The sequence below is a fragment of the Tachyglossus aculeatus genome, chromosome 5, assembly GCF_015852505.1.
Source record: "Tachyglossus aculeatus isolate mTacAcu1 chromosome 5, mTacAcu1.pri, whole genome shotgun sequence".
NCBI classification, from domain to species: domain Eukaryota; kingdom Metazoa; phylum Chordata; class Mammalia; order Monotremata; family Tachyglossidae; genus Tachyglossus; species Tachyglossus aculeatus.
The window spans coordinates 81,702,585-81,714,679 of record NC_052070.1 but is presented as its reverse complement, the minus strand read 5'-3'; the positions used below and the strand labels follow the sequence as shown (position 1 = coordinate 81,714,679).

At 47.7% G+C, this 12,095-nt stretch overlaps 1 protein-coding gene across 5 annotated transcripts in view; it reads right to left on the bottom strand.

The window, feature by feature from the left end:
- FGFR1 (fibroblast growth factor receptor 1) overlaps nt 1-12,095 on the bottom strand; it is a 59,978-nt gene that overhangs the window by 13,717 nt on the left and 34,166 nt on the right. For 2 of the 5 annotated variants that reach the window (XM_038746105.1, XM_038746101.1), the window contains 4 exons: nt 5,113-5,379; nt 3,019-3,108; nt 2,195-2,367; nt 877-1,000 (listed from right to left, as the gene is read on the bottom strand). In XM_038746105.1, the coding sequence (XP_038602033.1) occupies nt 877-1,000; nt 2,195-2,367; nt 3,019-3,108; nt 5,113-5,379 (654 nt within the window). The remainder of the gene's footprint in view (nt 1-876; nt 1,001-2,194; nt 2,368-3,018; nt 3,109-5,112; nt 5,380-12,095) is intronic. The other 3 variants (XM_038746106.1, XM_038746103.1, XM_038746104.1) reach the window with 3 other exon arrangements.

Genomic DNA, 12,095 nt, shown 5'->3' with positions numbered 1-12,095 from the left:
GCCCAGAGGTTTTGGTGTCCAGAGAGTGACTGGCTCTGTCCCTAACCTTGGAATTAGGGTGGGAAGGGCCCTCTTCAATGGGTAATAGATTCCTTGGGCTCCCCACAAATTCCCAATCTTTGGAATTAACCTAAGTGCTTCCAGAATTCAGAAGGAAACCCATCTGATGGGGCTAACCCCTCCTTGAGACCACTGTACACTCAGGAAACAGTTTCAGAGGTGCGCTGTAGATGTGTCTCTATTAATGAATCGATGAATTGCACTTACTGAGCGCTTACTGTGTGCAGAGCATTGTGCTAAGCCCTTGGGAGAGTACAATATCACTGAGTTGGTAGACACATTTCCTGCTCACAAGAAGCTTATAGTCTAGAGATGGAGGTCAATAAGCAATGTTTCTGGACAAAGTCCAGAGACCCCAATGTGTGATTCCTGGTGGTGACAAGTTTCCAATCCTTCTACCCAGCTCTGCTCCAAGCTCAATTCCCCATTGTATCCTAGTCTATTTGAACATATGGGCTAGAAGGAATGTTGAAAAGTCTTTCTTCCTAACCCCTAACCCATGCGTACCCTTTTTTTAAGGATTCCACAACCTGTTTGAGGGAACATGTTCTAATGCTATGACCCTTGTGCTCAAGAAGTTCTTCCAAATGCAATTTAAGGTCATCCTCTCCCATTCCTATCTTGCAGGGAAATTGGAGACTAGTTGCTCCACATAGCGCTGAATATTATTCCTTTATGGGAGTTAAAGGTTGTTCTTAAGTCACCCTGCCCCCTGCCTTCTAGCATTTCTCCTTTCTAGGTTTCAAACCGGGGAAGATTTTCTTTAAACAGCCTATTCCCCCAGTCTCTTATGATCATCTTCACTGCCGTCCTTACCCACAACATCCAGTTGATAGGTGTGGTTGATACTGCCGTACTTGTTCTCCACAATACAGGTGTAGTTGCCCTTATCAGACGGCACGACCGAGTCCATGATGATGCTCCAGGTGGCATAACGGACCTGAGAGAAGGAAGTTTACCGGGTGGATTGAAGAGGGGCTGGTGTCCATAGTGGTCCCCATTTTCCCCTGTTTTGGATGTCCAGCTAAAGGGGAAAGGAAGAAACAGTCCCTCCCAGGATGATGCCTTCTGGCCACCTGCATCCCCCACACAGGTGGCATCTATGAGGGGCAGTGCCCCCTGGGCAAAATGCTCCCCACAGAGTAGGAAAAGGAGTAGGGCGCTTCAACTAGAGTTTACCATCCCCTGATACTTCATCCATTAAGGAGAGCATCACAAGGAGCTCAAGCACAAGCTCTGTCCTAATGTCACCTACCCGAAGGGCTGACTTAAGGCACTGAGGGACTTAGCTTGTCCCCTACGCCTGGCTCAGTGTCCCTGGTGAAAAGTTCTTCCCCCACCCCACAGTCTCAAAACACATCCCTGCAAGGCTCCCTCATTAAGACACTCTTCAGAATGAAACTTCAAAAACGAAAACCCAACTTCCATCCCCTATACACTTATATCCTAAAAACACACCCAAAACAAATATATAAGGATGGCATCACGGTTGACTGGATAGAGCTGGGCTCAGATAGTCAAGAGACTGGGTTTTAGTCCCAGCTCTGACATCCAGGCACGCTAGTTAATAGCTCTGTTCCTCATTTCCTCGCCTGTAAAATAAGGATAATAGCACCTGCTTCTCCCTACCTCATAGGCATGTTGTGAGTTAATTGATGTGAAAGTGCTGTGGAAAAATAAAAGCATTATGTGAATTCAAGGTATCATTTATAAGATAGAGTGGAGTTCCAGTTTTTGTTGTCTTTTACTTTCTTTGGTTTCATGTTTTGGTGATTTTTATTCCTGCTAGTATATTTCCCTGGAGAATATTCTTGGAGAGAATGTATGGAGGGATGAGAGTCCAAGTGTAGCTAGATGAAGGAGAAAATTTTAAGTAGAACAAAGACTGGAGGGAGGGCATCCATCGGGCCAGGAGGTACTTTCCTATAGGAAGTTGGGAAGAAGAGAGTGTGACGTAAAACTACCACCATCCCCCGTCCCCTTCCCTCTGCCCTGGGGGCTGGGTGGTGCCTGGGGAAATGGGAAAAGGTTCCCCTCATATCTTCCACCTTCTCCTTCTCCTCGCCTAGTGTACCTTTATTCCTCCTCCCCACTTTCCCCTGCTCTTCCTTCCCCACCTCCCTGTCCCCCACACCTTATAACCCCCGATCCGGTGGTCGGGTTTGAACTCTTTGCCATTTTTCAGCCAACGCAGTGTAGGACTGGGGGTGCCGCTCGAAGGACACTTGAACTTCACCGTCTTGGCTGCCGGCACCGCGTGCAGCTTCTTCTCCATCTTTTCTGGAGATGTCCAATAGGGAGCCACAGCTACCAGAAGGAGACAAAGGTCAGCGGGACTGAGAAATATGGGGTGTGGACTGGTTCTAACGGCCAACTGGTCCTTCCATTCTCGGTGGCTGACGCCTGCACCCTCTACCCAGCACAAAGAGCCGTTCTCCAGTGTACCTCTCAAAAAGCTACATCTTTTTGGTCTCCTCTCCACTCCACTCTGTCTGCCACATCCCCAGGATGTCCTTTCTTTGGGGCAATGATTCTTAAAACGGAACCTGGCCCCCCTGTGCCACCATGAGAATATTGCTCCTGGAGAGCGTGTTCCCCTTTGTCCTTGGCCCTTTTCCCGCATGGGCACACTGGGCAAAGGTGCTTCTGACGCCATTTCAGACTGGGGCCTCTGTCACAGGTACCTCTGCTAAAAATGACACTTTCAAGGAAAATAGGTGGGAGATGGGGGCTGGCATGTTACTCTCCAATGGCAAAAATTTCTGGGATGGACTAAACATTTAAAGAACTGCTGCCTAAGGACAGAAAATCCTCCAGCTTCCCCCAACTCCGCTGCACTGAACCTTGAACTAACCAGGCTATCTCTAGGAGAAAGCCCACCAATCCTTCCCCTAAGGGCCCTGGCCACAACCCGCTCTGTTATAAGGGGAAAATAGTCGGAAGGAAATGGCATCTCACGCGTACGGTTTGGTTTGGTGTTGTCCGTCTCCTTCTCTTCAGAAGAGGAATCATCGTCATCGTCGTCATCCTCAGCCGATGGGAGGGCATCTGTGAGAGGGTTGGAGAGGATAGGGTCGCTCTGATAACAAAGGACCCCCAATAAAGTTCTGCGTGCCCAGCGCCGGTTCTGATATCCAGTTCCCACCATGCGCAAGTTGGAGGCCTCACCTGCCCCGCCCTCTCTCCAGGGCTACACAAAAACTCATCCTGAAAGCCACTTACTTTCATCGGTGCCAACCAGGCTCTCCCCTGGCATTGCTTCTCACTATTTAAGTTTTCGCTTAAATAATGCCACGAACCAATGCTCAGCCTAGCTTTGGAGACTTAGTATTATTACGCTGACAGAATAGGGAGGCCCGAGGGCATAGCCAGGGCACTTTTCATTTGCCTCTTTTCCCCTTTCGCTAACTCGCTGCCCACCCCACATCTCGGTTACTAACACAAACTATGGTTACTCGATCTTCATAGATGCAAATGGTACTAAAGCGTCATTTGGTATGGGGTCCCTTCAAAATAATAATAATAATGATGGTATTTCCACCTTGGCACTGTTCAGAATTGGAATAATCCTGCTTCAGGGGCACCTTGATAACACTGTTGATCTGATCCACCATTCAGACCCACTTTAAGGAGCACACCCTCTCTCCAACTGGCCCAACAGGGGCTTCCAAATTGTTCTTCATCTCCTCTCACTCCTCCTAACTCCCAAAGCCAGGCAACCCACTTCAACTTCCCCATGTGCATTGCCATTTCTCAATCAAGAGTGAGAAGCAGCATGGCCTAGAGGATAGAGCATAGGCGTGGGAGTCAGAAGGCCATGGGTTCTAATCCCGGCTCTGCCACTTCTCTGTCTGCTGTGTGAGTTTGGGCAAATCACTACTCTGGTCCTCAGTTACCTCATCTGTAAAATGGCGATTAAGACTGTGAGTCCCAAATGAGACATGGACTGTGTCCAATCTGATGATCTTGCATCTAGCCCAGTGCTTACTTCAGTACCTAGCACATAGTAAGCACTTAACAAATACCACTAAAAACAAAAAACAAACTTTTGCCCAAGGAGGAGCAGGAAGACAGTCCTGCCATCCTCAAAGAACCTCCAGTGTGCACTGTTAAGAGTCATAACAAATCTCTTTCTGGGCCTTGCTGGTGTTGGTGGGTAATGGGAGGAAGGAGAAGGGATCTGGGGGCTGGGAGCCCCGACTAAGGATCAGGGCCCCTAAATAGCTGCAGGCCCTGAGTGGGGCTGGGAATGCCTCTTCCTGGGTTGTATAGGAGCTCCAGCTCCACACCTGAGTCACGTTGCAAAGCCCAGGGGAAATCTCCGGGCAGACCCTGACTCCTGATCCAAGCTTGAGGAGTTCTACCACAGTCCTGGTGAGACTTGAAAGTGGGTGGGGAAGAGGGTGTGGGAAGCGCCTACAGCTTAGGGGTGCAGGGGACCCAACTGGGCCCATGTCCCTGGCTCCCTGCTGGGCATCCCGGCTGGTCGACATAGACAATGGCTTCGTGCCAGCCGGCTGGGCATGAACTGGCACCGTGGAGGGCATTTCACCTCCTGAAAATGGGAGATAACTCGGTAATGCAGTTACTGGTCAAATACAGAGACAAGAGCCTCTTGGGTGGCAGGAGGGGTAGGTTTCACCAGGGCCTCAGGATCTCCAGGTGGAGTTCTCACCAACCGGCCATCCCTCTTAGAGTGGTGTAGTGGATAGAGCACAGGCTTGGAAGTCAGAAGGTCAGGGGTTCTAATCCCGGTTATGCCGCTTGACTGCTGTGTGACCTTGGACAAGTCACTTCACTTCTCTGCACCTCAGTGACCTCATCTGTAAAATGGGGATCGAGACTGTGAGCCCCACACATGGCAGGGACTGCGTCCAACTCCATTTGTGTGTATCCACCCCACTTCTTAGTACAGTGCCTGGCACATAGTAAGCGCTTATCAAATACCATCATTAAACCAGGCGGCGGGCAGACAGCAAGGTTAGTGGGCAGTGGCTGTGCAGCAAGGTGGGGGCAGCAGAGTGGGAGGAAGAGGGGGATGGGGCTACCAACCTGAGACATTGACGGAGAAGTAGGTGATGTCGCTGCCGGAGGGGCTGTTGGTCACACAGGCGTAGAGGCCGGAGTCGGAGGGCACGGCATCCCGCACCTCCACCTCCTCCCCAATGATGCGGGTGCGGTTGCTCTCCGCCAGCTGCACCCCGTCCCGCAGCCAGTTGATGCTCTGCACATCGTCCCGCAGCCGGCAGCGCAGCTGCAGTAGATCGCCAGGGTGGGCCAACGAGGACTCCACTTCCACGGGGGCTCCCCAGGGCAGGGCTGGGACCACCCGCAGAGACAGGGGAAGGCCAGGGGAGGGAAAGGCCGGTAAGAGAGAAGGAAGGAAGGAGATACACAGGGCATTACTCCGGCTGCTCTGATCCAGGGTACCCAGAGCACACCTTGCCCTGTTCGGCAGCTGGGAGAAAGGGAACTCCTGACCATGGGGATCCACAGGGGGCTAGCAAGGACCCCTTTCCCCAGTGCCGCCATCCAGACCACTCTGAGGGAACAGGAAGAGGGAGGCAGAAGTTAGGAAGCAGCTGCAATAGCATTAAGCGTTTCACGGATTTCATCTCCTTCCATTCTGTTGGAAAAGGGCAGCTCCCCGAGCCCTCCCTCAGCACCTCGCTCTGACATTGGTGTCCCCTGTCCAGGCCTTCAGGTTGTCGTCTCCACACATCCACCAGCTGCAGTTCAAGAGCAGCTACCTCTTGCCAGAGGAAAAGCCCAAGTTCCCTTTCTGTTGCCCTCTATCTTCAGGGGCAGCTGAACACAAACTGCCACTCAGGGCAATCCCCGCCAACCTGGCTTACTGGCCAGGGGAATAAAAGGCAAAAGCAATTCACAAGGGCTTTGTGGGGATCGGGGTGTGTGTGTGGGGGGGAGCCACTCTCCCAAAGACACTTGTTTGGGAGTGACAGCCCCAGGAGAGGTCAGCTTAGGAGAACCTCCAGCTAACAGGTGCTGGGGCCAAAGGATTCAGAGCTTCTGACTATTAAGAACAGAGACCGACAGCTGCCACCAAACCCAGGCTGGCTCTGGCAGCAGTAGGCTGCTGAAATACAAAGGTCCTTTCTCCTCATCCCACCACTCAAGGCTCACCCCATTACGCTCCCCCACTGTTCCCCCCCCATCCCCCCATCTTCGGTCCCAGGCGCCAAGGTTCAAGTAACCTACTCCGGGGCTCCAAACAACAGGACTCACTTCCCACAGGCTCCTGAGCTATCCAATAGCAGCTATTCCGGCCCTGTCCAAACAAGAATTCACATGCCAAGAACTAAGCATGACTTATGTGAATTAAGCTGAGCTCTGATAGCGTTATGTCCTCTCAAAATGAGGGGGAAGAAAAGTACCATCATTTCCCTTTAGGATGCCGGACCCACAGGCATCCTCCACCGCTGATCATCACCCTCAGTGCTGCTTGCTTTTAGTGACACAAGTGGGGGCAAAACCTAAATCTGCTTCCTGGATATGCCTCCCATTTTCTCATAACTGGGTAGTCGCACAGATAGAATAAAGGGCGGGGAGGCGGCGGGAGGGGGACAGTGAGGAATGTAATTTACCCCCTATCTTTAATTCATTTTAGGGTCTTTCTCCTCCCCACCCCGTCACTAGACTGTAAACTCCTTGAGGGTGGAGTTTATGTCTACTAGCTCTATTGTACTCTCCCAAGCACTTAGAATAGTGCTTTGTCCAGAGTAAGCACTCAATAAATATGAGATTGGGTTATCATAGGTACATCAAGCTGAAAAGAACACTGAGGAATACACTAAAATTCCAGGAAATAATGTCATGGGACCAAATTGGCCTGTTCTTCTTTCAGGGGTCAAGAAGGAACCCTTATTCAAAGACAACTAAGAGAAGTGGATATACACAAAACAGAATTTCACATTCCAAGATTGCCCAGTATTCTCAGGGTTCAGTACTGAGCTGTCTGCATTTTTTTCAGTAACTACGCCTTTTCTTTCTCCCTTTGTAAATTAAAATTATACACCTTAAAACTCAATTTTCCTGTGCTGGGAAGTAAAAACAAAGCAAGATGGCTATTTCAAGAACCTGACAGCAACATGAAATGATACAATTACACTTACAATGACCACCTTACCCAACCCGGCTCTGCCCTAGAGTGTATACCAAGAAAAATAAATAGCCCAATGCTACTGACTGAAAGTAGGTTTGTGTGAGGTGTTTTTAAAAAAAAATTTTTTTTTCATTTTAGAAGTTTGTGATATTTTTAGGACAAAGCAAAAATTTACAAAAATGGTACTTGGGGACAAACCTAAATTTTCCCTAGCATTTAGTCCAGTGTACAACACCCAGTGGGTGCTCAATAAATACTATTACTGCTACCACGTTTGAGAACAGCAGAAACACCTATTGATATAGTCTCATTCTCTTTAGAAGACCTCATTAAATTGAATAGTTTGTGTCTCATGAGATCTGTACCCATCTACCAGCCCCTGGACAAGACCTGAAAAACATATTTACAAATGTACATATCTTTAATTGTATTTGCTTGTATTGATGTCTGTCTCCCCCTCTCCCCCTAATGCCCCTCTAGACTGCGAGCTTGTTGTGGGCAGGGAATGTCACTGTTTATTGTTGTACTTTCCCAAGTGCTTAGTACAGTGCTCTGCACACAGTAAGTGTTCAATAAATATAACTGAATGAATGAAAAGACACTTCATCATAGACCCATTTCCAGCGTAGCAGTTGACTGACAAACTCAAGCTTCTGGGATCACATTCTCCCCTTCTCCAGCAGGTCCCAAAGACCAGTAACAAGGTACAAACAGCACAGCCAAGGGAGGAAAAAGGGAGGCTTGGCCCCCTTGAAAGACTTTTTTCTGGAGGTGAAGGCAGATTGCTTCCCACCTTTCCCAACTAAGTTCAGAATGGAAAACACCCATCCTGATTACTGCTCTGCCTAGTTCTTCTTTAATGATATTTTTAAGTGCTTACTACGGACACTGTACTAAGTGCTGGGATAGAAACAAGCTAATCCCGTCTGACAGTTCACATCTCATGAGGGGCTCTCAGTTTTAATCCCCATTTTACAGATGACATAGTAACTGAGGCTCAGGAGTTAAGTGACTTGCCCAAAGTCACACAGCAGACATGTGACAGAGCCAGGATTAGAACCCTTGTCTTTTGACTTCCAGGCTTGTGCTCTACCCTCTAGGCTATGCTTCTTCTAAAAAGCTGTTGCTCTCTCCAAAGTGCTCAGTATAGTGCTCTGTACAGTACAGTAAGTGCTCAGTAAACACCCCTGAAGATGATGATAGGTTTTGTAAGCCTGTAGGAGCAGCATGGCCTAGTGGATAGAGCACAGGCCTGAGAGTCAGAGCCTGGGTTCTATTCCCGTCTCTGCCATTTGTCTGCTGTGTGACCTTGGACAAGTCACTTGACTTCTCTGTGCCTTAGTTCCTTAATCGGTAAAATGGGGATAAGATTATGAACCCCTTATGGGACACAGACTGTGTCCAAACTGATTACCTTGTATCTACCCCAGTGCTTAGTACAGTGCCTGGCACATAATAAGCAATTAACAACTACTATTAAAAAAATTGTTCTGTACATGCCAGGTGAATGCATCCTGCCCAGCCTACCAGTAGGAGGCCCAACAGTGAAGGGAGATTCAGTGATATTTATTGAGCACTTACTCTGTTCAGAGCACTGTACTAAGCACCTGGGAGAGTACAATATAGTTGGTAGATATGATTCCTGCCCATAAGGAGCTTACAATCAATCTACTCAGTTTGAACTCAGCTAGAAAGAACAAAGCAGAATATAGTTTCAAACCAGAGAGGCACAGTGAGTGCTTAGCGCTTAGAACAGTGCTTGGCACATGCTAAGCATTTAACAAGTACCGTAATTATTACTGGGACATAGTAGCTGGTGTGGAGGATAAAACCCCTTCAAATGAATGTCTGGATGACAAATTACCTCCTCCAGCTTCTTTCCTCTTGCTCCCAAACCACCATCATTGCCTCAAAACAGATTTAGTAAAATTCCATCCTGACACCTCTATAACATCTCTTTTTGGGAATTTATGATCAGGCTAGGTACATACTCTTAATACAGTGCCTGGCACATAGTAAGCACTTAATAAATACTATTATTATTATTATTATTAATAAACACTTGAGAATATTTATTTTACTTGTACATATTTATTCTATTTATTTTATTTTGTTAATATGTTTTGTTGTCTGTCTCCCCCTTCCAGACTGTGAGCCCGCTGTACGGTAGGGACCGTCTCTATATGTTGCCAACTTGGACTTCCCAAGCACTTAGTACAGTGCTCTGCACACAGTAAGCACTCAATAAATACGATTGAATGAATGAAAGAATATTTATTTTACTTGTACGTATTTATTCTATTTATTTTATTTTGTTAATATGTTTTGTTTTGTTGTATGTCTCCCCCTTCTAGACCATGAGCCTGCTGTTGGTTAGGGACCGTCTCTATGTGTTGCCAACTTGTACTTCCCGAGCGCTTAGTACAGTGCTCTGCACACAGTAAGCGCTCAATAAATACAACTGAATGAATACTAACCCCAGCCCCACAGTACTTATGTAAATACTTTTATGCTCCACTATTTCCCTTATTCATGACTTATTTTAATGTCTGTCTCCCTCTTGTAAACTATAAGCTCCTTGTGGGCAGGGATCACATCTACCAACTCTGCTGCACTGTGGCTAGAGCATGGGCTTGGGAGCCCAGAAGAATCTGGGTTTGAAACCTGGTTCTGCCACTTGTCTACTCTGTGACCATGGGCAAGTCACTTAACTGAGGCACAGAGAAGTTATCTCATCTGTAAAATGGGGATTTAGATTGTGAGCCCCATATGGGACAATAACTCTGTCCATCCTGATTAGCTTGCACATGCCCCATGCTTGGAACAGCGCCCAGTACATAGCAAATGCTTAAACACCTTTGAACACCTTGAAAAAGGTGCTCCGCATACAGTAAGTGCTCAATAAATACCAATGATTCATATAGAAATAGCTGAGAAAGATGAGGGAACTCAAGAAAAAGAATACTTCCCAGACTCTCCCAAGTTAGAGAGGTTTCCTGCAGGTTGGTGAATGTTAATTAAGGCCTGTTTGATAGCTTCATTGGCCAAGAAGCCATCTCTTCCTGCACTAGTACCGCTTTGTAATGTAAAACAACAGGTGCAGCATTTTACCAGTGGCTGGGTGGTAGGGTTTCACCCTCCAAAGCCACAGCAAACAATCTTGTTTGGGTTTAATAAACCAGATCGGCTCAAAGATATTTTTCTTCCTAGCCCTTTGTCCCTCAAGCCACTAAATGCAAACTAAGGAGGACTGGTGCCTGGGGAGAGTGGGATCCTAGGTTCAAGACGACAGATTTTCCAAACCTCTCCTCCTCTCTTGGGAGATCCACAGATCTAGGATGGGAAAAGAGACTATTAACATTCCTCTTCTTGTTGGCATAGGGAATATTATAGGACATCCCAGGTAAAACGACCACTCAGAACCCTTTCTTTGCAAAGAGTAACCACACAGAGCAAAACACATAGTTTGTCAGCAGATAAGATGGATTTGCACTTGGGGAAAATAGCTCCCAAAATCTTTCAGTCCTTACCATTTTTTTTAAACTCATTAGAGCCTATTTGTTACCAAAGCCCCCATCCCTGACATACTCAAGAAGGATGTACAGTGTATCACCATATTTTATGCAAATATCAGCAAAGAATTCTAAAGAGTAAATGAACTCACGGCCCCTTACACATACCTAAATGGATGGAGGTAGCATAAGGTAATTTACATTTCTAGAATTTCCATACAGTGTTGTTGTAACTTTACTGTGCCCCGTTGTATTACCCAAGTAACCACAGATGCCTCTGACTAGCAGGATAAACTAGCTCTCTTCCTTTCTCTAGGCCAGATTCCTTTTATAGAAGTGGAAAGAAGGCTTCCCAGTTACTTCAGAGGACTATGTGCAGACCATTATACTAAATGCTGGGAAAAAAATACATAGGAGAGACCCTGGCCTTACAGTAGCTCATAATCTAACAAATAAGCAGAGGGGATCAGTTTGCCAGACAGTATGAAAGATGGGATACTATCATCAATCAACCAATAAATCAAAGGTACTTACAAAGCATTTACTGTGAGCAGAGCACTGTACTAAGTACAGTATAATACAATTGGTAGATATATTCCCTGCCCACAAGAGGCTCAAAGTCTGGAGGAGATAAGACATTAAAATAAATTATGGATATGTACGTAAGTATGTATGTATGCTCTCTCTCCCTCCCTCCAGGCTCACATCTCCTCCTGCCTTCAGGACATCTCCATCTGGATGTCTGCCCGCCATTTAAAACTCAGCATGTCCAAGACTGAACTCCTTGTCTTCCCTCCCAAACCCTGCCCTCTCCCTGACTTTCCCATCACTGTTGACGGCACTACCATCCTTCCCGTCTCACAAGCCCGCAACCTTGGTGTCATCCTCGACTCCACTCTCTCGTTCACCCCTCACATCCAAGGTCACCAAAACCTGCCGGTCTCACCTCCGCAACATTGCCAAGATCCGCCCTTTCCTCTCCATCCAAACCGCTACCCTGCTCGTTCAAGCTCTCATCCTATCCCGTCTGGATTACTGCATCAGCCTCCTCTCTGATCTCCCATCCTCCTGTCTCTCCCGACTTCAATCCATACTTCACGCCGCTGCCCGGATCGTCTTTGTCCAGAAACGCTCTGGGCATGTTATTCCCCTCTTCAAAAATCTCCAGTGGCTACCAATCAACCTACACATCAGGCAAAAACTCCTCACCCTCGGCTTCAAGGCTCTCCATCACCTCGCTCCCTCCTACCTCACCTCCCTTCTCTCCTTCTACAGCCCAGCCCGCACCCTCCGCTCCTCTGCCACTACTCTCCTCACTGTGCCTAATTCTCACCTGTTCCGCCGTCGACCGCCGGCCCATGTCAACCCCCTGGCCTGGAATGCCCTCCCTCCGCACATCC